Source organism: Penicillium hispanicum (assembly GCF_028827665.1).
Source record: "Penicillium hispanicum strain IBT 35686 chromosome Unknown utg000004l_segment0_segment0, whole genome shotgun sequence".
Taxonomy (NCBI): Eukaryota; Fungi; Ascomycota; class Eurotiomycetes; order Eurotiales; family Aspergillaceae; genus Penicillium; species Penicillium hispanicum.
The window spans coordinates 270,113-294,901 of record NW_026623196.1 but is presented as its reverse complement, the minus strand read 5'-3'; the positions used below and the strand labels follow the sequence as shown (position 1 = coordinate 294,901).

The following is a 24,789-nucleotide window of genomic DNA, read 5'->3' as shown; positions in this document are numbered from 1 at the left end:
TCATCGTCATCATCGCAAGGCGAGCTGTATCGGGTAGATGAATCCATCTTTATTATCACCACGACTAAATAATCTGTGATCTAACCTCACAGGGGAATATGGGATAGCCCCTTATAATACAATAGCCGAAATCAGGACTACGCCGGAGGGTAATTCATGAGCCTGAGAAACATTATTTAGAAGCTGCAGTGTAGACCCTACGCGAGGCAAGTTATCCATCATCTACGGTGAAACTTAATCGTCCCGGTTGAATCACCGGCAGGACAGCTGGAAGCTTAATATCATCAATACAATCAACCATACATGTCATGAACTTTTTTGTTTTCTATGATCAGAAGACAACGAATGCCATGGTTGACCAGGATCTGCACCACCACAAAATGGAAAATCCCTAAACAGTCTCGAGGACTTGCTCCTTGAACTCCCGCTCGACCTTCTGACCCTTGTCGTCAGTCGCAGACTCTCCGTGCAGAGCCAAAAGCGCACCCAGGTCGAACTTGGGAGACTTCAGGAGCTTGACCTTCCGAATGTGAACCTGATAATGAGAAGTTAGAGTGTAACAGCCGTAGGTGAGAAGAGGAACAGCGTACATTCTGCAGGGGGTAGATACCCTGGGTAGACTTCTCAATCTCACGACCGATGACCTCGGGAATGAGTTTGTGCGTGAGCTGAGACAGGGTGCAGCTGGCGGCCTCACGTTGCATGATCTCGGTCATCTTCTTGCGGATGGCGCGAATTTGAGACGAGCGGGCGTAAGTGGTCTTCTTGATCTGGTTAGGGCGTCTCTTGGTGAAGGCGATGGCGAACAGGCGGATAAGGTAGTCGTCAGTCGTCTTCACGGTCACATTGGCCTCGATGAGGGACTGCCACTTGCGGACCAGGGAGCGCAGCTTGTCGGTGGTGAAGTCCAGGCCGTGGAAGTTGGTCAGACAGTTCTTGCCCTGAATCTCGTCCACGCGGAGCTTGACCTTGCGGAAGGCGTGATCCTCATCATTCTGCAGGTCCGCGAGGGAGACCTCGAAGATCCGGCCCTTCAGAGAGTCATTGGCATTCTTCAGACCGCTGGTACGGTTGACAAGAGTCTTGCCGACGCTGTTTGCTTCCATTAGCACGTTCAATCGATACCGACAGATGGGGTTCAGATCCTACTCGCGGGTTTGGAAGGTCGAAGGGGCCTGGCAAAGGGTCAGTCCGTGGTGCTCTAAGGCTGGCAAAATTCAAAAAAAGCACACTTACCTTCACAGCGTACTCATCCTTTCGGGAGAAGGGGTCGACAGTGCGCTTCTTGATACCCTTCTTACCCTTGGACAGGCGCTTGTTCCTAGAGAAGGAAGAGGGTTAGCTAGTTGTACGGCATGTATGAGGGCACAATAAGGTCATCCAGAAAGAGAGGACCAGCAGAGCGAAGCGCATACTTTCCAACAGCCATGATTGCGAGTCGGGTCTATCTGTGTGTTGTTGGAAGACAGACAAAGGTATCGCACCACGGCGCTCGGAGGGTTTCGAGATTCACGCGGTACGGCTGGGTTGAAATCCAAAACCCACAGAAAACTCGGCTAAGCGAGCGCCGGCCCTACGTTGCTGAGGTCATCTTTACCACGTGACACACACTGTGAAATGGAAAGCGACGCCAACACGTGACTACTGTCTAACTGGTTGACTACTGGGGGTATCTGCTCCTGTTATTATTACTACAGTAAATTGCTCATTTCTACATCTCATCATCACTTCGAACTATGTATTTATAATCTCGTGTCACCAATGTTCCTATAGTAGCATATTGTTCTCCGAGCACACCTTGGCATTTCTCGAAGCCCTGGCGACCACGCAGTGCGACGGGTTTCCCTTCTTTCATCCTTTTTCTTTCCACTGACTACCTCCCTTATCCTATGTCCCTCCATAGATGCCGCGCATACCAAGGACCTACGTTAGTACCGTACCTAAGGCAGAAAGACACGGTAGTAACATATTCATGGATTTTAAACTGGCGGTGACAATTACGGTGACCTATGATTGGTCCAGTCTTGATCATCTATTTATGTATGGGCACTTCGCCTCGGAAGACCTATTCTTCCGACTCCCATTTCTCCGCACGAGCCCCCTCACCAGAACACCTCTTTCGCGATCCAACCTAGTTTTAGCTCCATAGCATGGTATGTCTTGTATAATTTTCCTTGTCTCATCTTGCCATACTTTCTGTTCCTGTGCTCCTGTTCCTATACTCCCTCCATTTACGCTGAAGAGAACGTGACTGACCAACTCGTGCAGGGAAAGCGCAAGAAGTCTAGTCGCCAACCGCAGGGCCCCCGGAAGGTGCGCAATTTGATACTGGCAGCTCTGATTCTCGAAGACTAACCTATACCAGAGGGAACCCCTCGCGACGTCGTTCTCATGCCTCTTCTGCAACCATGAAAACTCGGTCGTTGTCAAGCTAGATAAAAAGTTAGGCCTGGGAGACTTGTCCTGCAAGGTCTGCGGTCAAAAGTTTCAGACCGGCATCAACTGTGGGTGTTTCCTGCGCGCATACTGTCACCACGTATTTCCTGGCTCACCATTAACCAGATCTCTCCGCTGCTGTGGATGTCTATTCAGACTGGGTGGATGCATGCGACGCCGTGGCCAAGGACACTGCCAATCAGTACGATGTGACCATGAGCTCACAAGCGGGGGCTAGTAGACAGGATATGTCGACTGACATTGGACACGGAGATGCTTACGAGGATGAAGATTATTAAATTAGATTGTGGGAGAGGGGTGGGGAGCTGGGGTAAGAGAGGGCGAATGGCGCATTCGGGACAGGGACATGGTATCCATTCAAATGAGCTGAACGGCGTATTCACAAAGCCCATCTTGTATTTTTCTCATCCGAAACGTTATTTTCTTCTTGTACTGGTTCACCAATATTTTCTGGTATACCTTGCCAGGCGAGGGTTCCTTGTTTGGAAGCGGTAGGGCGGGATACATCTTGTCTTTTCAATAGCAGAGAGACAGACCATGTTTCCCATACTGACCTGGAAAAATTCGCTACTTAAGCTGAAGACGCGTCTGGGAAATGGGAGCTTCGGCCTTCACAGACTTATATCGCCTTCCGAGACGGGCCGCTCTACAGTGTATAATATCGGTCGCCAAAATCCCCCAAGCCCGGGATGATATATCTATCAACCAGTCAGTTTTGGCATCATAAATCATACGACGGAATTGTTTGGAACATAGAAAAGGAACTGTACTTTTTATCATCCAGTCCTTGGTCGACAAAAGCCGTGACCACCCGGAGTTTAGGGAATCTCTCAGCGAATTCGGCCACGCCGGAGGGGCTTGCGATAAGGTTAAGAAACAGTATCCGATGCTCAGGAACACCCTTCTGCTTCAGTACTTCCACTGCCAAGGTAGCCGAGCCGCCTATCCGAGGTCAGTGGGCTCGCGATAGTGTTGAGAAATGTAGATACGCACCAGTTGCAAACATAGGGTCTAGGAGCAGAACCCATCGATCAGCAATATCGGAAGGCAGTTTCTCATAGAAAAGCTTCGGCATGCACGTCTCTTCGTCCCTTTGGATCAGAATCTTGCCAATGCGGACCGATCGGCAACAGTCTCGCAGCCCTTGTTCCATGGCTTCTCCCGCTCTCATAATAGACACCCCACAGATCTTGCCCTCAAATTTGACCCCTAAATACGCCCGTCCCACCGGAGTGGTGACAGACTGCTCCACAACAGGGAGATGATTCAGTCCCTCTTCCACCAATAGTCGAATGATTCGGTTAGAGTAAAAGATAAAATCAGCTCGGCTGGTCCGCTTGTCTCGGATCATCCTATGAGATAATTAGATATGACTTCGCTAATATCGGCTGGGATCTCTCACGTCAAAAGGGCGATCAATTGAGGCGTTTGTGGTAGTACATGAACATTCTCGTAGGAGACCGCCTTCGAGACTGTAGCCGTCGGTTTTTCCCCATCGGGCCAGTAGATGGGGCCTACACCCTGAGCAGGAGATGGAATCGGGTCTTGGCTGGCCATAAGAATCTTTCTGGGGCAGAAGGTAAGGAAACCTGGGTGGGAGGAACTGGCAGCAACGGGCTTCTCGCCTCCAGTAAAGGCGGGGAGGGGGGATTTTTCTCTTATCGCGTATCAAGTGGCCGTGCTCCCGTGCCTCCGCAATCCTTCCTGATCTCCCGGACTGCCAAGCTTGCATCATCTCCGCTGAATAAGCCTTCGACTTCCCACGGGCATTCCAATCCCCAAGCGACGAGGGAGACCTTGAAAGATACCTGCTTGACGCTCTTGCTCTTGCAGTGCAACGCTGCTCCCCTGACTCACCCTACTTATTATCACAACCGCCGCGATGGACACTACTCCATAGCTGTCCACAGCACCATAACCCCCATCTAGGTTGCTTGCGGCATGTCCCTGTTGTTGGTGGATGCCAACTCGACTTGTTGTGCTAGCCCATTCGATGGGTAAAATCTGAGTTACAGCGGCATTCCTTCGTTTTCTCTTGCCCAAGTGGAAAGAAATGTGAGGCGTCTCCTGTCATTGACTGAACAGCGAGAATGGGACAAACACGCCCTCGAAGTCGCAGACTTGTGACATATGGTTCTTCCTCCAACAATAACTCCCCTTCGAGAAACCCGGCTGTATGTATGCCTGATAAAAAGGGGAAAAGTCGCCCTTCGCGACAATCAAAGGGTACGCCTGCAGGAGACCAGAATGTGGATGCGCAATCACCAAGCCGGGGAGCAACAATGAAGGGGAGCATTTACGATATCCTATCATCGGATGGGGAGGATCGCAGTCGCTTTGCGCGACGGAAACGAAGACGATATGGCTCGAATGAGAATATCTCATCCTACGATGGACTTTCTGATCCGCGGCAATCTCATAATGCCACCACCTTGAACCCAGAAAGGAAAAGTAATCAGACCGAGAATTCTGCCACACAGACCAGGAAAGCTGTCCAATCCCAGAAGTGGCCGTCGGAACATGAGCGGAGCCGCGGATTACAAACGAGTCCTCAAAAGATCAAGGCAGCCCCAACCACCAACAATCTCACCAGAATCCGAAATATTAACCCTACGACGAATGAGAAGAAATCCGGATTTCATGCTGAACTTGCGTCAAACTTATCTCGGACTATCCGGTCTAGGGCAACAACCTCTCCATCCCCGTGTTCTCCAAAGGGCACGAGAACTGATACTGGGAACTTGACCCCGGGCCGGAGAAGGCTGATTGACTCATTGGGCACAAGAGAACCGCCAGTCAATGGGCTGTCATCGGATATTTCTCTTGAAAGCCAACCGTCTTCGCCTCGCACCCCCACTCGTCTGCCAGATCTAGTACCAACAGGCGTTCCCACCGAGACCAAATGTGAGAGCCATAGTCAAGATTCTATGGTTTCAATATCACCTCATCTACGAGGCTCCAAAGTCACGTATGCACGCCAGCGTTCCTTTTTAGATGATCTTTCCTTGGCAGGTGGCCTTCCCGACTCCAGCGTTCCAGCTAGCCTGGTGCAAAATGATTTGCTTGTTCCGCCAGACCGCCATCCCGAAGGACTTCCTCGTGCTCGCCTTTTTGGGATCGATGATGAGAACAATGATGATGGCACTGTTCGAAGTATTCACGAGCTTCGAAAAGCGGGTATCAATGCTCGATACCAGGGTGCAGTCGAGTCGATTTTTGAAGACATTGAAGACCCTCATATCTCTGCCTCAGGTCGATGCAACGCCCTTATTCAGCTGTGCAGCAAATTACTGGACTCAAAGCTAGCACGTCAGTTTGTTGAGTGTAACTTTGATAAGAGACTTGTGGACTCTCTTTCGAACGACTACAATATTGTGACCACTTCGCTCACCTTTTGTGCTTTTGGCTTGAGCTTGCGGATCAGGCCCCTGCCGTACGTTCTAGCGACTGCTGCGTGGCCAAAGCTCTTGGATACGTCCCTCTCCCTGCTGAATGTCCGAGATGATTTATCCATCGTTACACGTGCACAAGGGGCCATGCTGTCTAAGCTTGTCCAGAGATCAGTTCAGAACATAATACCCACCATCAAGTCAAAGTTGTTCGATGAAAACACTAAATTAACACTCTCCCCCTGTCTCCTTGCATTACAATGCCTGAGAGCCACCATCTCAGTATTTCAGGAGAGGGGTGAAAGTCCCGGGGGTCTTCCAATGTCATTGTCGAGGCAACTGGTGGGCGTTCTGTTGTTCGAGCACTCACAGGCTGATAGGAAACCCTTTCTTGTGGAAAAGACGTCTCGGATTTTAATTCTGGGATTATCCATATTGGAAGCGCACGCAGTTTCGGGAGATTGCCCGCAGAAGGACCACTGCGACGTATTGCAAAGACTCTCCGACATGCGTAGCTTGCTTTGTGTGAAAAGTAATGCTCTTGACGCTGCCGCCGCCGAACAAATACAAACACTCTATCTCCGCGTGATCTTGAATCTTACCAACAGCAACCCCACGCTTTGCGATTCCTTTGCGCTGCCGGCGCTTATTGAAGAGCTGGTGAATATCATGATATCGAAATTTGGGACTTTGACTGGGGACTCGTTCACCAAAGAGAGCAACACACTTGACACCGTGATCCTGGCATTGGGTGTTCTAATCAATCTGACTGAACAGAGTCAAGCCTCTCGAGCCATATTTCTTGACCCTGTTTCCATCACTCACTCTCTTCTCGACCGGCTTCTCCGCCTATTCGTGACCCACGTTGATTCAACCTCCCAGGTATCTCACTTCCTATCGCAAATATTACAGCGAACCTGAACTTATTGGACTATTCCAGGCTCATTCCGTCCTTGAAGTACATCACAATGTGGCAGTAGGGTATTTGGCAGTACTTCTCCTGGCTCTCTGTTTGAATGCCGATGCTCGTCTCCAGGTAAAGGAATCATTGCATCCTAAAGGGCTCACAGCACTTCTGTCGACCGTGAACGAGTTTTTACAGCATCACAAGACAATTGAACAAGAACCAAAGCCAGCACAAGAGGAAACCAGTGGCTTTCACACTCGGCTGCAGGACCTGGTCTCTCAGATTCAACTCATGGAAGATTGCACATGACAAATGTGTATGTGATCTTCGAGAAAATGCCATTGTATACCTCTTGCCTTGAATTCGGATATGGTATGACCTTTGAGTAAATGTGTAGGCATTGTCTGGGACCAGACCAATTGGAACCAAGACGTCTATAGTACTGTATATTACGCCTATTCTGCCGCTTAACTAATAAAACGTACGGGGAAGGATAAACTATTAATACGATCCTCCACACCCGTGGACCCGTTTCCGACAATATCTAATCAAGTGTTTGCACTGTTTGTATATGGATACTTCCTACAGAGCTCTGGATGCTTTACGGACCTCGATTTGCCACCTGCCCGCAGTAACGCGCTTCTCGCCACTCCCCAAACATTTCTTGCTGGACATTGCTACCAACCCTAGTATTGCCCATTGAGACTCATATCCTGCTTGTCCATACTGGCTTCTTGCGCCTCTGCTCTACTCTTCACTGAAAATGCCCGCCGCGCCAAAGCAGAGAAAGATTGCCATTGTTGGTAGTCGCTCCGTGGGTATGAGTTTTCTCTTCCTTGGCATTACAATATAATCTTTTAGAAATGCATATCTGACCTTGGCATATTTTCTCCCTTAGGAAAATCCTCTCTCACAGTGCGCTTTGTCGAACACCACTTCGTCGAAAGCTACTACCCCACGATTGAGAATACCTTTAGCCGGATCATCAAGTACAATGGGCAGGATTATGCGACCGAGATAGTTGATACTGCTGGACAGGTGTGTAAGCATTCTAAGCCCGATTTACTTCTTGCTGACCCCTTGCGATAGGATGAGTACAGTATCTTGAACTCTAAGCACTTCATTGGGATTCATGGATATGTTATTGTGTACTCGGTTACTTCGAGACAGTCTTTTGAGATGGTGAGGGTTATTCGCGACAAAATTCTGAACCACCTAGTGAGTATCTCCCCTATAATTCCCTTGGCCTAATGGAGTCGATATCGGTTGTCTCACGACCATTCCTCTATACAGGGAGCCGACGAAGTACCTTTGGTGGTAGTCGGGAACAAGAGTGACCTCAAACCTGAACAACGGCAAGTGTCTCTCGACGAGGGCCGGCAACTGGCCGAAGAAATCAATTGTGCTTTCACAGAGGCGAGCGCCTTTTTAGACTTTAATGTCTCCAAAGCATTTGATCTCATGATCGGAGAGATTGAGAAGTCTCAAAACCCATCCCAACCAACTGGGGGTAACAAGTGCGCCTTGATGTGATTCAGACATTTATCGCAGAATCACTAGGCGTTCTATTCAGTACGTCAGTGTCCGATCTTTCTCCCCCCCTTATCCTTACTCTAGCAGCCATATCCGCTAGGAGATCGTACCCAGATAACCCGAGTGTTATTCTTGGTTCATACCAATCCCACTTTCGTGGAAGGCCGCTTGTGCCCTCGACTCACCTTTTGCAAATCTAAACTAACAGAGAGATCATTGTCTAGGAACCTCCTCACCCCATCCACATGCTGGACGACTCCGTGATTTATGATTTTTGTTGATTGGTTTACTTTCTCCTGGGAATGGTCATCTGCTTAAGGTACTTATGTTTTTGTTCGTATTCCTCTGGAATTGGTGGAATGTTTGAACCGGGCTGCATGGATTATGGATCCTTTTTTTCAAGGCTAGGAATTTGTATTTTGGTATGTCCATAGAGTAATGAATTGACATTGACACGCCTTGCAGATTATGATGCCATGAGTAAGTTCTATAGAATGATAATTGATGGCGCTGATACTAGTAGTGACACTAAGGCCAATTCGGAGTAACACGAAATGGCCACCAATTCTGCGGCCCGGGGGGGGGGGGGGGGGTTTAGATTAAGTAATGCCCCGCCGTGCGCGAACTTTTTTCTAATTTACCCCTCTGCAACAAGTTGACTCATTCACTCCCTCATCATTCGCATTCTCCGACCATGCTCGACCTTAACGATTTCATTGCCGAGCGTGGCGGTGATCCCCAGAAGATCAAAGAGAGCCAGCGTAGACGTTTCGCCTCCGAGGAGGCCGTGGACGAAGTGATTACACTGTATGAGGAAGCTCGGAGAGGTATGCTTAGGCTCCGATGCGACTGAGAAATGCCTCTGACAGACAATAGCGAGATACGAGGTCACCCAAATCTCCTCTCAGCTTAACGGACTTCTCAAGGAGGTTGGAAAGAAGAAGAAAGTACGGTTTCAGCTACTTAGCCTTGTTTCAAAGGCAAATACTAATTCGTTGGGTCGGGCAGAATAAGGAAGATGCAAGCGAACTCATCAGCCAAAAAGCCGACTTTGAGAAGCGCAAGAAGGTTGCTGAGGATGCTGCTGCTCGGAAGGAGCTGGAACGAGATCGCAAGATCCGCTTGATCGGAAACTACGTGCACGACTCAGTGCCTATGAGCAACAATGAGGTAAAACGCGAAATTGATTGAAGCCGGCAGCCAAGTGCTAGTATGTTAACTGTCGTGGCCATGAGCATAGGATGACAACCAGGTGATCAAGACATGGGCCCCACCGAATGCCGCGTTTGAGCGACCTAACTGTCTCTCCCATCATGAAGTTTTGACTCGTCTAGACGGATACGATCCAGAGCGTGGAGTCAAAATTGTTGGCCATCGGGGATACTGCTTGACAGGCTATGGTCTCTTTCTCAATCTGGCACTCATCAACTATGGCCTGGAGTTCCTATTCGGCAAAGGCTACAAGCCTAACCAGCCTCCGCAATTTATGCTCAAGGATCTCATGGCCAAGACTGCACAACTCGAGCAGTTTGATGAGGAATTGTACAAGGTCTCCGAGAGCGAGGATAAGTCTACGGACAAATATCTCATTGCGACCTCCGAGCAACCACTGTCTGCGCTGCATGACAGTGAGTGGCTACAAGAGAAGGATTTACCGATCAAGTAAGATGCTCATTATGCATTACTTATGACTGGAACTAACTGGATGTTTCAGATACGCCGGTTACAGCACCTGCTACCGGAAAGAAGCTGGTTCTCATGGCAAGGACGCATGGGGTATTTTCCGCGTCCACCAGTTCGAAAAGGTGATTTACCATAGCCTCCTCCGTCCCGCTCCCCTTTGGAGCCCTCATTTTATTCGTCACCTAAGCTGATGCTTTAAATACAGATCGAGCAATTTGTCCTGACCAAGCCGGAGGACTCATGGCAAGCGTTCGAAGAGATGATGTCCACTTCGGAGGAGTTTTACCAGTCACTGGGACTCCCGTACCATATCGTGGCTATCGTCTCTGGTGCATTGAACAATGCGGCATCCAAGAAATATGATCTGGAGGCGTGGTTCCCATTCCAGCAGGAATACAAGGAGCTTGTTTCGTGCTCCAACTGCCTTGATTACCAGTCTCGAGCCCTAGAGATTCGCTTTGGTACTAAGAAGGCCACTGATCTGAAGAAGACGTACGTTCACGCGCTGAACGCCACTCTGTGCGCCACCGAGCGGACGCTCTGCTGCGTTCTGGAGAACTTCCAACGAGAAGATGTAAGTGGCTGGCATATCTTGCACTTCGCAAACCCCTCGCCCCTCACTCGCCGTGGCAGTCTTGATTAACGTATTTGGTAGGGCATTGAAGTCCCAGCGCCCCTGCGGAAGTATATTCCTGGTGCTCCTGAGTTCCTTCCCTACGTCAAGGAACTCCCCAAGGACACGACATCTCAGAAAGCGAAGGGCAAGGGTAACAAACCTGTGGCCGGGGCAGAGGATGCGACCAAGAAGATGCAAAATCTGCAGGTTTAAACTGAGATATCCTAGCGCGCAATACATATTCAAGCCACACAAGAAAGAAAAGGATCGCAATCATCCCGAAGCAGGGGGGGGGGCGCATGGGGCTATTTATCTAGGGAGCAAGTAACACAACGTCGCTCGTAGGTCACTCTTAGGTCTACTCTACTACTATATACATAGCCAGTACGGTAAGTCCCTACTGGAGGTAGATCTTCAATGCCTGAACGGGCTCGCCCCACCGGCTGCTGATTGGCGGGTGTATCGATGCGAAAAACGTATGGGGAAAAGGAAAAAAGCAAAAAGAAAAGCAAAAGAAAGGAAAAAAGAAAATGGAGGGGGTGTGAGAGCCCCGCGGTGCCCCTCCGTCACGGAATAGGGAAACAGTGAAGGACCGCAAATCAAGAATTCGTGGAAGCAAGTGAGTCAATCATGTCGTTGGAGATGGAATGCTATCCATGGGGCAATTGAAAATTTTCTTTCCCCTCCTCCCTCTACCGAACCCCCCCTGGAGAGTCGCCGATTCCGGAGACTTACGGCGAGCTTATATAATTGATTCGTGGGACACCTCGAGCACTCTAGGCTGTGTGATTCATACTTCCTCTTTCACTCCTACAGTTTCTCATCCCCTTATCCCCATTACTCCTCTGCCATACCCACCTCTATGACAACCGCCCAAGATATCCGTCCTCGTAAGGACGAACTGGCCGCCCAGGCTCAGTACCTATCGACTTCACCGACAGCTTCATTCCACTCCCCTTCCAGCCATGGCTCAGCACTTACCCGGACAATCCCCGTCGCCAATGCGAAGCACCTTAAGCCCTTTGCCACCGAAGATATCAAAGTCCTGCTTCTGGAGAACGTGAATCAGACTGGCCGCGAGATTCTGCAACAACAGGGTTATCAGGTGGAATTCCTGAAGTCTTCCCTTCCGGAAGATCAGCTCATCGAGAAAATCCGGTATGGTGCTTCTTTTTGAATTGTCTAGAAAATCTCGCTGATCCTCAGTCCATAGTGATGTGCATGTTATTGGTATCCGGTCAAAGACAAAGCTTACTGCGCGCGTACTGAAGGAGGCTCGGAACCTCATCGTGATTGGGTGCTTCTGTATCGGCACCAACCAGGTGGATCTTCAATATGCTGCAGAGAACGGCATTGCTGTATTCAATTCGCCATTCAGTAATTCTCGCAGTGTGGCTGAACTAGTCATCGGCGAGATCATCGTCCTTGCCCGGCAGCTGGGTGATCGTTCGAACGAGATGCACAAAGGCACCTGGAACAAGGTGAGCAACAAGTGCTGGGAGATTCGTGGAAAGACTTTGGGTAGGTCGTCTTTGATGTTTCATAATTACAATTCTCCGTTGACCAAGGACTGACAAATTTTCCTAGGCATTATTGGATACGGCCATATCGGTGCTCAGTTGTCGGTCTTGGCAGAGGCAATGGGCATGTCTGTCATATTTTACGACGTGCTCAACTTGATGGCTCTGGGCACTGCCCGCCAGGTCGATACTCTCGACGCTCTCTTGGCCGAGGCCGATTTTGTCACCTGCCATGTTCCCGAACTACCCGAGACGAAGGGCCTGATTGGTCAACGACAGTTTGATCAAATGAAGACCGGCAGCTATTTGATCAACGCTAGTCGTGGTACTGTGGTAGATATCCCTGCGCTCATCCTCGCCATGCGGAGTGGCAAGGTTGCCGGCGCTGCGTTGGATGTGTACCCAAATGAACCCGCTGGGAATGGCGACTACTTCAACAATGATCTGAACGAGTGGGGAATTGATCTCCGCTCTCTCAAGAACCTGATATTGACTCCCCACATTGGTGGAAGCACGGAGGAGGCGCAGTGTGCGATCGGTGTGGAGGTTGCCCAGGCTTTGACTCGATATGTCAATGAGGGCACCACGCTGGGTGCTGTAAACCTGCCTGAAGTTACCCTGCGGTCGTTGACTATGGACGAACCCAACCACGCCCGGGTATGTTTTCTTTTTGCGGTTGATCTTTTCTTTTTGTTTCCTCACTAACATACCGTGCTACAGGTGGTCTACATTCACAAGAACATCCCCGGTGTTCTGAGAAAGGGTATGTGTCACCCTCGAGCACATATACCTCTATTGTGGTAGTCTTGAGGTAGAGGCTGACAGTGTTAATCCAGTCAATGAGATCATTGGTGATCACAATGTCGACAAGCAAATGACAGACAGCAGAGGCGATGTAAGCATCTTTCCCAGATGCCTTGGTGAATGAAGATAGCTCACCATACACAGGTTGCCTATCTAATGGCTGATATCAGCAACGTTAATGCTGCCGTTATCAAGGACTTGTATGAAAGACTTGAGAGCCTTGGCTGTAAGGTGGTCCACTTTCCCAGATTGGATCGGCTGAATCTAATATACCTATCGCAGCCCGGATTATGACGCGGATCCTATACTAATTGAGCACTGATGTCCTCGCGGCTACAATCAACTTGACCTGTTTTCCGAATGGCCATTTCAAGGTTCATTCTTTCCACAAACCACCAGGAACCCTTCAACGAAGTCCTACAATATCGCAATTTGGCATATATTTTTCTTTCCGAGGGGACGGTTGAGTCTACTTAAGGGAAAACTATCCGTTTCTGCTTAGGAGGCCACAGAAAAGTCATCATCATACCTAAGTTCTGTTCGTTCCGAGATTTTACCATCAACATAAAGTGGCCAAGGCCTATGACATATAGGGGAAAATAATATCATGGGCATCGTGCAGGCCTTGGAATAGTCCATCTAAAGAAAGGCAACAAGAGTAATTAATATTTGTGCTCGACTTCCATCATTTTGATGATTCTATCCAGCACCCAAGAAAATAATAACATCCAGCACGAAAGAAAGAGTAAGAGAACAGAGACAAGGAGGCGGCATAAGGTCTTGAAGGGCTAGCCTTTGCCTGGATCTCTGAAGCTGGGACTTCGGCTCCTTCTCCTCGGCGCTTCACGACGGAAGTCACGTCGATTTGCCCCCCGCCAGTCCGCGTTTGACTGCGAGTTGTAGTCACCCGAGTCTCGCGAGCGATCGTGCGAATTGCCGTAGCTTGGAACATACGAGTCAACACTACTTGGGTATCTGGCGCCTGGGCGACCCTGACTAAACCGGTCTCGCCGTTGATCATCTCGGCCATCAACACGACCGGCTGGGACCCCCTCCCGTGGCTGATGAACCGAGACAGGGGGACGCGGGGGAAGTCCACTATCCCTCTGGGAGGGCGGGAATGCGCCTCGTCGATTTGCTGGAATACCTGGTACGTTAGGCCGACCCCCCCGGGCTGCGCCTGGTATCCGGCTGCTAGCCGGTCCTCGAGAGGAACTGGCCCAGCCTCCATTGGATGGAGCATCGACGGAGCCACCTGCCGGGGCTGGCGGCATGGGCGCTCGTTGACCACGGAATTTCTTGCGGTCTAATTCGTGCGAGTCTTGGAAATGAGGAATCTCACCAGGGCGAGCTGGGAGTGGAGGTGTGGTAAAATAAGGATGTTGCAAGGCATCGATGGCATTGATGCGTTTGCGCCAGTCGAGCCTGAGGAGCTCTGTGAGAAGTGAAATGGCGGTGGGGCTCTGACTGTTGCATTGTCAGTCAACTCGATCTTGACTCCAGAGACATCCAACGATAGCAATGGTCTGGCAATGACTGACTCTTTGAAGACCTCGATGAGGTTCCCCCGTTTATAGCCGAAATTCTTTACCCCCTCACAACCTGGCAGCAAACTCCACCCAGGCATGTTCTCGTCATTGGGAGTACCCACGAGACTGAAGATGAGTTGGGCTTGATTCAGGTCACTACTACCAGAAAGGATGGGCTTTCCCTTAAACATCTCGCCAAAGACACACCTGAAGCCATTAGAACCTGACCGCGCTGAATGTGGATACAGGGAAGGCTCACCCAACTCCCCACATGTCAATGGCTGTGGTATATCGTCGCAACTGAAGTAATAGTTCTGGTGGACGGTACCATCTTGTGACTACAAGGGCGGTGTATTCACGTTTTGCTTCCCCTCCGCCCTTTCCAGGTTGTGGAGGGGATTCATCATAGGGGCGAGCGAGTCCGAAGTCAGCAATTTGAAGAACACCGCCATTGCTTATCAGTAAATTGGCAGCTATCCCAATTCGTATTAGTTGACGTGAAAGCAAAGCGCAGTGCCGAGGGGTCTTGCCTTTCATATCACGGTGGAGGATACAATTCTGCGATTAGAATCAGCTAAACATTCCTTGACGGAGAGTTTGAATCATCCATACCGCATGCAGGTACCGGAGTCCTTCAAGGAGCTGCATCAGATAGCATTTGATCTGTGGTTCAGTAAACTGAACAGCCGGGTTCTCCAGAAGCCCAGATAGGTCATGCTCCATGTATGGCGTGACCATGTACATGCTAGGCTTTTTCCGCCCTTCGCCTAGTCTATGTCAGAGCGCCTGCAGTAAGAATCTTGCTTTCGAGGCCATGCTCACCTTTATTCCGTTCCACCGCCATTTCCTTGAGCTGTAAGACGTTTGGATGAGAGAGCACTTTCAAGATCTTGATCTCACGGATGGCGGTTATAGGGAACTGGTAAGAAGAAGAGCAAAAGATCTCAGCTATGGACACTCATGGCAACCAAAAGGCACTTACGCCCTCCTTCTCATGGTGCATCAGGATCTTCTTCAGTGCAACGACCGAGTTGTCCTTCTTGGACCTGGCTTTGTAGACCTCGCTGGTGATGGATTAGATACTCGCAGATCACCATTTCACATACTGTACTTACCCAAAGGTGCCTTCTCCGAGCTTGCCGATGAATTCAAAGTCTCGAATATTGGAACAGCCGGGGAATCGAGACTGTCCATGGCTATCCTTCTCAAGAGAAACAATAGCCATTTTGGTCACACAGACCGCCTTGCTCTTCAAAAAGTTGGCTCAAAAGAAAGTGAAAAAAAGGAGTTGGATTCAGAATTGAAAATTGATGCTCAGTAGTATTTGGTGACTGGAGCGGGAGGTCCGGATCGAGTATAATGGAATCAGAGTGGACAAATCAGTAAGAGAACCACGTTGGATCTGTCAAGAATTTCGAAGAGAAAGTCGGGTTCGAGGTGTCAGATGGAGGAACTCTATCATAGTAGAATAGAACGACGATGTCGGCACAAGGTATGCTGTAGGATTTCGCATTGCTGGAAGATGCTATACGGTATCGGGCTGGGCCATTTAAAGGCCTTAGGGGTTGAGATCGACCGAAATAGGCAAAGAGTGAAGAGCCCTGTGATCAAGTGCGGTAATTGGCGTACTGTATCCCAAATGATCAAATCCCAAGATACAAGTAGCGCACAAATATCCCCTTGGGTAAGTTGAGCAAGCCAAAAAAGCACTGGTGCCGTCACAGGGTCACGTGTGTCCTGATAACTTCACTCCGCCGCCGACTCCGGTTTCGAGTATCTCTGCCCTCTTTGTGATCTGAGAATCGCCCTGCATCACAGAAGGTGAGACTGCCAATCCATTGACTCCAAATAACCTCTCGCTAACCGCATGTTTCCAGCTATGGCTGGTAATTCCCACCACCCCGTTCACGTCCACGCGGCCCGACCGCTCTACCGATTCACTGCCACTGCATTGGGCGCCAGCATGTGGTTCTTCGTACGATTCCCCATCTCTCTCTAAGCGAACAACACTGACTATGGCATTTAACTCTAGCTCATGTACCGTGCCAAGAAGGATGGGCCAGTTCTTCTCGGCTGGAAGCACCCCTGGGATCATTAAATGGCAGTCTATGTTGTGAAGGTCATCTAGTCCACCACGGACGTGCGCATTCGAACCTGGAGGGAGCTGCTGGACTGCTTGATTCCATTTTTTGGAGTCCGTGGGATCTTGTTTGGGCGGTTGGAACGAATGTATCATACCATTTCTGTCAGAACGGCAATACCACAAGCGCGCAAAAGGAATTCTTATATCTACAGCTCTGTGTAAACACCCCTCCCATTCTCGAGACATTTATCACAGGCGCAGTTCTTCCAGAAGAACCTTGTATTGGCGGCGTTTTTTCCGGTAACTGGGTTGCAAACGAGCCCGAGCTTGTCCGAGAACGCGAGCCAGGCGAGGGAAAATGGTCACCTCGGCTACCCATGAGAGCATGAAAATTCCAAGTGCTAGTACCAGCAGCCAGCCTCGAAATCCATCCGACATGAATGTCAGCTCCATCACGCCCGCCACCCACTTTGATGGTCTGAAGAGCATATAGCCTCCAACCAAAAGATCGACGATGATAGTACACAGGAATGGGACTAGACGCGGGTCAGTGGTTAGCACAGTACTTCCTTTCCAGGAGCGGAGAATTCACCATTCCATGTCATTGGCTGCCGGAAAGGCGGCCCGACGCTGAGGACAATGCTAGTCAAGATGTACTGGAAGCAGGAGAACAGAAACAGTGCCGTGTTCTCCGAATTCACGATATTACTCTTTTGCAGATCGAGCCGAGGCGGCTGAAACCTGTTTCGTCCGTCAGTGTAATTTTTTTGCTGTCTCTGCGTAGGAATACGATACCAAGGCTGGGCCTGAACGGCCTGGAAGATTACTAGTTGAGCTAGCACCACGATCAAGATCTGCCCCAACAGAGGTGTCAGAACTTTCCGTGACACAAGATCTGCAGTCGGTCGCTTGCGAGACAACGCTGGATACGGGCCAGTCCAGCCCACTAGTTTCACGGTTAGGCCGTCCGTGTTTGATAAATCAAGGGAAAGTCGTGACTCACTAAAAACAGCAATTGGCATGATGAGGGCCAAATCGATAAACAGAAACTAGCAAGTCTCCATGAGCTTCTTTCTTGACATTTTACAAGCGTGATGCTCTGGTTTCTGCTTACCTGGAAATCGCCAAGGTTGGACCCTGAAGTGTAGAGGAAGCTGACCGAGGAGAACTGAATGGCCGAGTAGAGACTCATGAACTTGAAGCAACAGAAACTCGTTACCAACGCCGCTCGACCCTCACTATGTAAGTCTGTTAGCTTTGATTCTCCGGTTCAAAACGGGCGCGCACTTGCCGAATTAACTTTGGCACACAAGATATTTCGAAGAGCCGGCTGGTGAAAGGCGCAGCAACAGAGGCTTCAGCATCTGATAACGAAATACCAACATCCGCAGCCTTCAGGGCACCACAGTCATTCGCTCCGTCTCCGCAAAATCCACAGCAGTAATCGATTGACTGGAGTTTTTCAACCAATTCATGCTTCTCATCTGGCGACATACGGGCGAACACCTTCCCGCTTACCAAAATCTGAGACGTAGTGGCCGTTAGCAAAAGCTTCTCGTACTCCTCCACTGGAAGTCGAATGGCTCACCCTATTGAGTACATCTTCGTTCCCAAAATCAACCATCCATCGAAATACGTCACCAGTGACAGCAACACAGTATTCTCGTTCATGCAAAGCATTTCCTGGGATGGAGAGATCACTGTCTGTAGCAGTTTGCATAGGCTATGGAGCTGGTTAAGTCAAGAAAACGAATCGACGGAGACGGATCTTACTAGTAGCGTTCTCGGATCCAGGCGAAAGTCTGAATTGTCCACGCTTTCCCAGACGAGGGAAGTTTTGGAAACGAGACCGGGGTCTTTGATTGATTTCATCAGCTTAACCTCCAAGTTCTGTAGAGTCGGTTAGACGGTACCTTCAATAAAATGCGGGATAAAGCACTGTTCATCTCGTCCCATCATTTTGCATTCCCTCGCAACGCTAATCGCGGTCAGGATGTTGTCACCTGTGCACATAACATTACGAATTCCGGCGTGGTTGAGCTCTGAAATCACACCGGAAGTGGTAGGTTTTAGTTTATTTTCGAAGATGATGAAGCCCACAAACTCCAGGCAGCTTTCGGCCTCAGCCCGAGTCAACTTCTGAACCTTCATCCAACTCAACTTGTGTTCGTATTTGGTCGCGCAAGCAATCACTCGATATCCTTTATGAGTGTAATGATTCAAGAAATCGTCATAATCAGACGGAACTGCAGTCTTAATAAGCGATCCATATCCGTTCAAAAGAAATTCCACGACATACGAGATGCGGGCACACATATGTCCTTGATGCTTTCAGGGGCACCCTTGACAAAGAAACTCACACCGGAGTCGCCAAATTGCCTGACCACCACACTTGCCCGACGGAGCTGAGAAACGAACTCGAAGTTTCGTAGAACTCCAAGCTCAACGGGAATCTGCAGTAGGATGCAACCATAAGTGACTTGTCATACTCCCAGGCTCACTCGAATCTTACGTTTGGTCCGTTGGGTTGGCTATCATCAACATGGGTCGGTGGTGGTTTCGCAACAGATGGCGCAATCGTGTCAAATTTAGGACTGGTCTGCTCGGAGACATGGCTGCCCCCTTCCTCGTATGACCAGCCTGTGAATTGGAACATCTTGACATCGAGAGGATCTCCTAGAATTTCACCTTCGACAACTCGAAGAGAGTGACATGTCGCCATGGTATAGATGAGTTGTCGCTGCCGTTTAAGGTCATTCGGAGAGGTAACCTCTGGCGCAGGAAGCAGCAGGCCAGCAGAGGTCTCCGATAGTAGGCCTGAGAACCTACAGGTTATTCAGCCAAGGTGCATAGGTCTTACTTGCCATAGTAAAGGACAAACCTTTGATCACTACCCACCGTTCTTGCACCGAGGACATCCAGCCCATCTTCTGTAAGAGTCCCGGTTTTATCAAAACAGACGACATCCAACTTCCCACCCACATTGACTCTAAGAGAAAAATATCAACGAAATGTATTCGGCGGAAGTATGAAAAGATGACTCACTTTTGTGGACTGATGCAAAATATCTCTTGTTTCTTCAAGCGCGAAAGTGCGAAATTAGTACCAATGGTAAGAGTCGCTGGAAGAGCCGGTGGCACAACTATTGTGATCAAATCAAGTGCCCGTACGATGATCAAGTGCCAAGCGAGCTGTCACTGGTCAGTAATAGCTAGACATGGTGTATGATGAGGAACTCACTCCCAGTCGAACAAAGTTAACGAAGGACACAACGAATCCGCAAAGTGCTACCACTGCCATGACGGCAATGTAGCGGAAGGAATCTCGATAAAATTTAAAGCCAGAGGGCTTGGGGAAAAGCATTGAGCGGACTAGTGCGCCTTTTGTGGTTAAGAACCCTGTCCGGACGACTATCGCCAATGCAACAGCTTCATCTTCATCCACATTCTGGGGCCGCCTGGCTCGAATGATTTTTGTTCCACTGAACAGAAAATGTTTGGCAACGTGAGAGTCTATAGAAGGAGCACTAAGATCAAGATACTTAAGAGCATCGTCTGTGAAGGGTGTTTTAAATACCGGAACGGATTCACCTGTCTGATGTTAGGACACCTGGTGAAGCAAGAGATTAACCATTTTGGGGGATACAGACCAGTGAGCATGCTTTCATTGACGATACAGTCACCTGATAACAGAATAGAGTCACATGGAACCTGGTTCAGCGATGGATCGGAAAATTCAAACACGTCCCCAGGTGCCAAATTCTGGGAAGAGACCGATCGCCCTATAGCCAGCAGTGTCAGAAAGAAGCCATGGATGATCTCCACATAAGAGTGCAGGAGGAAGAGAAGAGAAGCAAAGACTGAGCTGACTTACAAAATCCATTTCGAAGGACACGCACATCACATTCGAAAAGTGAAATCTCCCTCAACCGTCGCATTGTCTGTTCGTGAGAATCAGTTTCTAATGCCGGTTTCCACTAAGCTGCAAACGTACCGATCTAGTCTCCAGTACAGTAGTGGCTATACTGAACACGGATATGAGAAAGATGCAAATTGCATAATAATAATATTCATCCATGGACCAAAGTATGAGGCTTGCCACCTGGAACATATAGAAAGGATGAAAGGCCTTGATTTGGTCAGAGAACAGTGCTGCGCAAATTTGGGTTACCGCGACGTACCTCGTCAACGAGCAACTGCCCAAGGCTCTTTTGGTAAATATTAATGAGGTTTTTCCCGAAAATCTGCTCTCTGCTGTCGCGCTCGTCGGCATCGAGCCCAGCTCGCATGGACTTGGCATTGATCCACGCAGGGTCCTTCCAGCCATTTATCAAGGCGAACCTATCTTCGATTGGATGATAAAAGAAGCGGAGGTATCTGTAGTCAAGGAAGCGCAAGGAGCCAATCGTCGGATCGCTGTCTTCGTCGTAGATGTGACCCGAAGTATTGACAAACACGGTGGATAGGGGACGCCCGTAGAATTGGCTGTCAACATCATGGATAGTGAATTGGTTCCATTGATCCTGTTAGATGTGAGTAAAGATCCCTTTGAGGGTATGGGTCAAGGGCTCTCTCTCTCACCTCGATGGCAATCCATTGACATTTCCCCAAGGGAGTTGCTTTTCCAATCAATTTCACTCGCCACCGAGGAAGCCAGCGAAACAGGAGGTAAGCAAGTCCACCAGACAGAATACACAGAGCCATATAGAGAGCGAAGCCGCCCGTGCTGGTCGAGAATCCCGCGAACACCACCGTCAGATCTTCTGATGCGATATATACTTTTTGATTGAGCCTGCTACCACCTCTCCGGTCACGACCATATGAACCAACCGAGAGGTAGCGAGAAAGAAGCGGGTGCTCAACGGAATCCCGAGAATGGGAGAATCTCTTGGAGATCAAAGAACCTCTGCTAGACTCGATATCAGCCTCTTCAAGTCCATTGTCGGAATGCTCTTCGATGTCGGAGTCGACGTCGACTGCGTCCTCGTTGGACCACTCTGCAAAATCCTCTTCATCCTGAAAGTATGTAAAGCTGACAGTAGACCCGGTGCGGTTGCGGCGATGGGAGAATGAGACGACGCTTGAAGGGATACTTTCCGAGATAGGACCGTCGAAGACCTATTCCATTGTGGTCAATATCAACGATCCGCTATCTCTGGATGATGTTTCCAAACCTCATTCCGAGCCATTTCCACGTCTGATACCATGCTCACGCTACAAATTTCAGATCAGCCACCTGCCCAGAAGGGATATTTGTGGAGGCTTTGTAACCTGCTCCTAAGAGAGTCCCGTCGAAGAATTGACCGCGGCTTTGGGAGATCCATGGGCCCCGCCTCAGATGGGGACTGCGGTCGACTACCCATGGTGGTTGGGGAAAGACAATTTCGGTCGAATGGGATCGCGTGTACAGGATCAACGTCTCCTTGGAAAGGCTTCTCAGAGTCAGGGGATGTAAAGTACTAGATCTCAAGCTTGAACAGAATCATGGCTCTGTACCAATGGGGTAGGCAAATGATGACAAGTAGAATGACCAGGAAGCTTGACCGTACCATACGACTCCGAAGGGGAGGGGGTGGTTGATTTCCCCGAACCAAAATGACACTCCGCTATCGCCACGTGATCTTGATAACCTCACTCTAATGGCCTCGGGCATAAAATAAGCAGCGGTGATGATTGATTTGAGCTAGGGCATCGGAGCGCGGGAGCTTCACAGCTTTGTCTTCCATGCTGTTATATATGGTGTCGGTCTTTCACAATGCCTCACTCATCGTTGCCGCGAGCTAGTGTATGGTAGGCTCGGAAAGTATGGTATATTTGTATGCAAGGATGGACATCTCCATTAAATATCATGTTACACCTTTCTGGTCTATTTCTATTCTAGACTACAGAATGAGAACAACATGGGTTGAACATACTCCATCGAAGAATGTCGCCCCGTCTCACTTCTCAAGGTATTCTCCACCATCCAAACATACAGTCTTGATGCAACGGGGATTCAACTATGTTTCTAATTTTAACCATGGATGGCAAATGGGTCGCGGCCACTGTCGAGTAGAGTTGGTTCCAAGGAGACCTTAGGCTATGATCTGGATCGGTGGCTTTCGCTCCACATTACAGCCAAGGAGGTCTTTTCGCAGAGGGTTGGGTAGAGATTTCATAATTGATTGACGCATATTAAAGATCTCAAGATGGCAAGATGTAAGATGTGCAAGAAAATGGGGAGCGAGAGAAGGGAGGGGGGAGGCGAAGTTGTTGGGAGCGCAGATTTACGCTCAACCAGATCCGAAGCAGAACCAGAAGCGCGTCCCGCCAAGCCCCTCCGGCCACCGGCGCTAAGGATCCCACCATCTTCCAGACTCTCACCCCCAAAACTCCAAAGGGCGTATCAAATTCTTCCCCTCTCCTTTTTTGCTTCCACCCCTCTTCCCCCCTCTCACCCTTTTTGACCCTCTACATAGCCATGTCTGAACCCATCAGGAATAAGAAGACAGATTTCCCGGTCGCCCCGTAAGGCATCCCCCCCCCCTTTTGATTGCTTATCGTCTTGGATGGAGGGAGGCAAAAAAATATATATGCTGACGTTTCCAAAAAAAAAGGACCCCGCAAAATACGCCGGCGAACAATGCTCCCATCTCCTCCCACGCTCAGCAACCTGGTGTCTCCAGCATTCAAGAAGGTAAGCTGCTCCTTTCACTTCCTTGCTGTCCGTACGGGGTTTGACCGCTATTCGGTATACAGAAACCCTGGACAATGCGGCGGCTGCTTCTCTCTTCGCCCGCAACCCGGCTCTGGTTTCGATGATCCAGGGCAAACTGGGTCAGCTCGTCGGCCGCTCCTCGGGCTACATTGAATCTCTTCCCGTCGTTGTCCGCCGCCGCGTGGCCGGTCTGAAGGGCATCCAGAAGGAACATGCCAAGCTGGAAGCTCAGTTTCAGGAGGAGGTCCTGGAACTCGAGAAGAAGTATTTCGCCAAGTTTACCCCGCTGTACCAGCGCCGGGCCACAATCGTGAACGGAGGAGTGGAGCCGACTGAGGGCGAGGTGGAGGCCGGCAAGCAGGATGAGGAGGACGAGGAGCAAGAAAACAAGGAGGGCGAGCAGGAGGAGAAGAAGGACGAGGGCGAACCGATGACTGGAATCCCAGAGTTCTGGCTCTCAGCCATGAAGAACCAGATTTCGCTTGCCGAGATGATCACAGAGCGGGACGAGGAGGCCCTCAAGCATCTCACCGACATTCGCATGGAGTACTTGGACCGGCCGGGATTCCGTTTGATCTTTGAGTTCTCGGAGAATGAGTTCTTCACCAACAAAACCATCTCCAAGACCTACTACTACAAGGACGAAAATGGCTACGGTGGCGACTTCATCTACGATCATGCCGAGGGTTCGAAGATCGAATGGAAGGCGGACAAGGATCTGACTCTGCGCCTGGAGAGCAAAAAACAGCGCAACAAGAGTAAGCCCATTAGTTATCTCCCCCCCCCCCGAACCACCGAGAACATGTTGAGACTGACGACGACATCCGTTCAGACACCAAGCAGACCCGAGTCGTCAAGATTAGCGTGCCAACCGAGTCCTTCTTTAACTTTTTCTCCCCTCCGCAACCACCCAGCGAAGATGACGATTCCGTGGCCAGCGACATCGAGGAGCGCCTGGAGCTGGATTATCAGCTGGGTGAAGATATCAAGGAGAAACTGATTCCCCGCGCCATTGACTGGTTCACTGGGGAGGCGCTACAGTTCGAGGAACTGGGTGAGGAAATGGACCCCGAGGAGTTTGACGAGGAGGACGATGACGAGGATGAGGACGAAGACGAGGACGAGCGAGGATCAGACCGTGATGTGGAGGATGACTCGGATGAAGAGGTATGCACCCTGTGCTTCATGTTCTGGACATCCCAATTCCAACGATCGCTAACCCTGGTTTGTTCTAGGATGGTACCTCCAAACCCAAAAAGGAGGCTGCCGAGTGCAAGCAGAACTAGAAAGACAGGGGAAAAAAAAGGTTGTCCATTCTGGGCCAGCACACGGCTCACTGAAATGCTTCATGGAATTCGTCTTTGATGTTATTGCTATGTTTCCTCTTTTTCTCTCTCCCTTCTTCTACTTCCACCCCACTGATGCCTTTGTCTCCCCGCACTGCGTGAAACTTTCTGTCTACCTAGGTAATATCTCTCCCAATCAATCGACATAATCAGTGTGTAATACTCGCCTCCCGCACCACCATGCGAATGGTAGGCGTTGACGATGGACAGGGCCTCGCTAGTTAGC

At 49.8% G+C, this 24,789-nt stretch overlaps 11 protein-coding genes across 11 annotated transcripts; 7 read left to right on the top strand and 4 right to left on the bottom strand.

The window, feature by feature from the left end:
- Positions 1–391: 391 nt before the first annotated feature.
- On the bottom strand, positions 392–1,429 carry rps1 (40S ribosomal protein eS1; the record flags this gene model as incomplete). The annotated part of the gene is made up of 5 exons (XM_056943081.1): positions 392–535; positions 591–1,092; positions 1,150–1,175; positions 1,237–1,321; positions 1,416–1,429. The coding sequence occupies 5 exons, from the start codon at positions 1,427–1,429 to the stop codon at positions 392–394; spliced, it is 771 nt and encodes a 256-aa protein (XP_056799964.1).
- A 721-nt stretch (positions 1,430–2,150) lies between these two features.
- On the top strand, positions 2,151–2,735 carry N7459_003896 (transcription elongation factor 1 family protein; the record flags this gene model as incomplete). Its single annotated transcript, XM_056943080.1, has 4 exons — positions 2,151–2,153; positions 2,269–2,313; positions 2,366–2,504; positions 2,563–2,735. The coding sequence occupies 4 exons, from the start codon at positions 2,151–2,153 to the stop codon at positions 2,733–2,735; spliced, it is 360 nt and encodes a 119-aa protein (XP_056799963.1).
- Positions 2,736–3,178: 443 nt separating this feature from the next.
- Positions 3,179–4,014, bottom strand: N7459_003895 (uracil phosphoribosyltransferase; the record flags this gene model as incomplete). The annotated part of the gene is made up of 3 exons (XM_056943079.1): positions 3,179–3,399; positions 3,451–3,809; positions 3,860–4,014. The coding sequence occupies 3 exons, from the start codon at positions 4,012–4,014 to the stop codon at positions 3,179–3,181; spliced, it is 735 nt and encodes a 244-aa protein (XP_056799962.1).
- A 533-nt stretch (positions 4,015–4,547) lies between these two features.
- On the top strand, positions 4,548–7,062 carry N7459_003894 (WAPL family protein; the record flags this gene model as incomplete). Its single annotated transcript, XM_056943078.1, has 2 exons — positions 4,548–6,728; positions 6,787–7,062. 2 exons carry the CDS (start codon positions 4,548–4,550, stop codon positions 7,060–7,062), a joined length of 2,457 nt encoding a protein of 818 aa, XP_056799961.1.
- A 454-nt stretch (positions 7,063–7,516) lies between these two features.
- On the top strand, positions 7,517–8,286 carry rhbA (Rheb family small GTPase rhbA; the record flags this gene model as incomplete). The annotated part of the gene is made up of 4 exons (XM_056943077.1): positions 7,517–7,571; positions 7,652–7,791; positions 7,843–7,971; positions 8,047–8,286. 4 exons carry the CDS (start codon positions 7,517–7,519, stop codon positions 8,284–8,286), a joined length of 564 nt encoding a protein of 187 aa, XP_056799960.1.
- A 694-nt stretch (positions 8,287–8,980) lies between these two features.
- On the top strand, positions 8,981–10,798 carry N7459_003892 (serine--tRNA ligase SES1; the record flags this gene model as incomplete). The annotated part of the gene is made up of 7 exons (XM_056943076.1): positions 8,981–9,113; positions 9,163–9,233; positions 9,295–9,456; positions 9,527–9,948; positions 10,001–10,091; positions 10,175–10,543; positions 10,625–10,798. 7 exons carry the CDS (start codon positions 8,981–8,983, stop codon positions 10,796–10,798), a joined length of 1,422 nt encoding a protein of 473 aa, XP_056799959.1.
- Positions 10,799–11,447: 649 nt separating this feature from the next.
- Positions 11,448–13,220, top strand: N7459_003891 (D-3-phosphoglycerate dehydrogenase; the record flags this gene model as incomplete). Its single annotated transcript, XM_056943075.1, has 7 exons — positions 11,448–11,743; positions 11,799–12,106; positions 12,173–12,762; positions 12,826–12,868; positions 12,942–13,000; positions 13,054–13,135; positions 13,192–13,220. 7 exons carry the CDS (start codon positions 11,448–11,450, stop codon positions 13,218–13,220), a joined length of 1,407 nt encoding a protein of 468 aa, XP_056799958.1.
- Positions 13,221–13,697: 477 nt separating this feature from the next.
- On the bottom strand, positions 13,698–15,663 carry N7459_003890 (CDC2/CDK family serine/threonine-protein kinase; the record flags this gene model as incomplete). The annotated part of the gene is made up of 7 exons (XM_056943074.1): positions 13,698–14,376; positions 14,451–14,645; positions 14,698–14,996; positions 15,051–15,205; positions 15,261–15,357; positions 15,421–15,502; positions 15,554–15,663. 7 exons carry the CDS (start codon positions 15,661–15,663, stop codon positions 13,698–13,700), a joined length of 1,617 nt encoding a protein of 538 aa, XP_056799957.1.
- Positions 15,664–16,317: 654 nt separating this feature from the next.
- Positions 16,318–16,536, top strand: N7459_003889 (uncharacterized protein; the record flags this gene model as incomplete). The annotated part of the gene is made up of 2 exons (XM_056943073.1): positions 16,318–16,413; positions 16,471–16,536. The coding sequence occupies 2 exons, from the start codon at positions 16,318–16,320 to the stop codon at positions 16,534–16,536; spliced, it is 162 nt and encodes a 53-aa protein (XP_056799956.1).
- A 234-nt stretch (positions 16,537–16,770) lies between these two features.
- On the bottom strand, positions 16,771–21,883 carry N7459_003888 (uncharacterized protein; the record flags this gene model as incomplete). Its single annotated transcript, XM_056943072.1, has 21 exons — positions 16,771–17,057; positions 17,114–17,262; positions 17,317–17,467; positions 17,525–17,570; positions 17,636–17,759; positions 17,822–18,045; positions 18,110–18,244; positions 18,295–18,377; positions 18,435–18,767; positions 18,821–18,974; positions 19,034–19,346; positions 19,403–19,510; positions 19,567–19,712; positions 19,762–20,111; positions 20,171–20,302; positions 20,395–20,461; positions 20,515–20,649; positions 20,702–21,043; positions 21,102–21,638; positions 21,695–21,734; positions 21,792–21,883. 21 exons carry the CDS (start codon positions 21,881–21,883, stop codon positions 16,771–16,773), a joined length of 3,948 nt encoding a protein of 1,315 aa, XP_056799955.1.
- A 1,097-nt stretch (positions 21,884–22,980) lies between these two features.
- nap1 (histone chaperone NAP1) lies at positions 22,981–24,503 on the top strand (the record flags this gene model as incomplete). The annotated part of the gene is made up of 5 exons (XM_056943071.1): positions 22,981–23,027; positions 23,117–23,196; positions 23,259–23,975; positions 24,050–24,384; positions 24,453–24,503. The coding sequence occupies 5 exons, from the start codon at positions 22,981–22,983 to the stop codon at positions 24,501–24,503; spliced, it is 1,230 nt and encodes a 409-aa protein (XP_056799954.1).
- Positions 24,504–24,789: the final 286 nt, after the last annotated feature.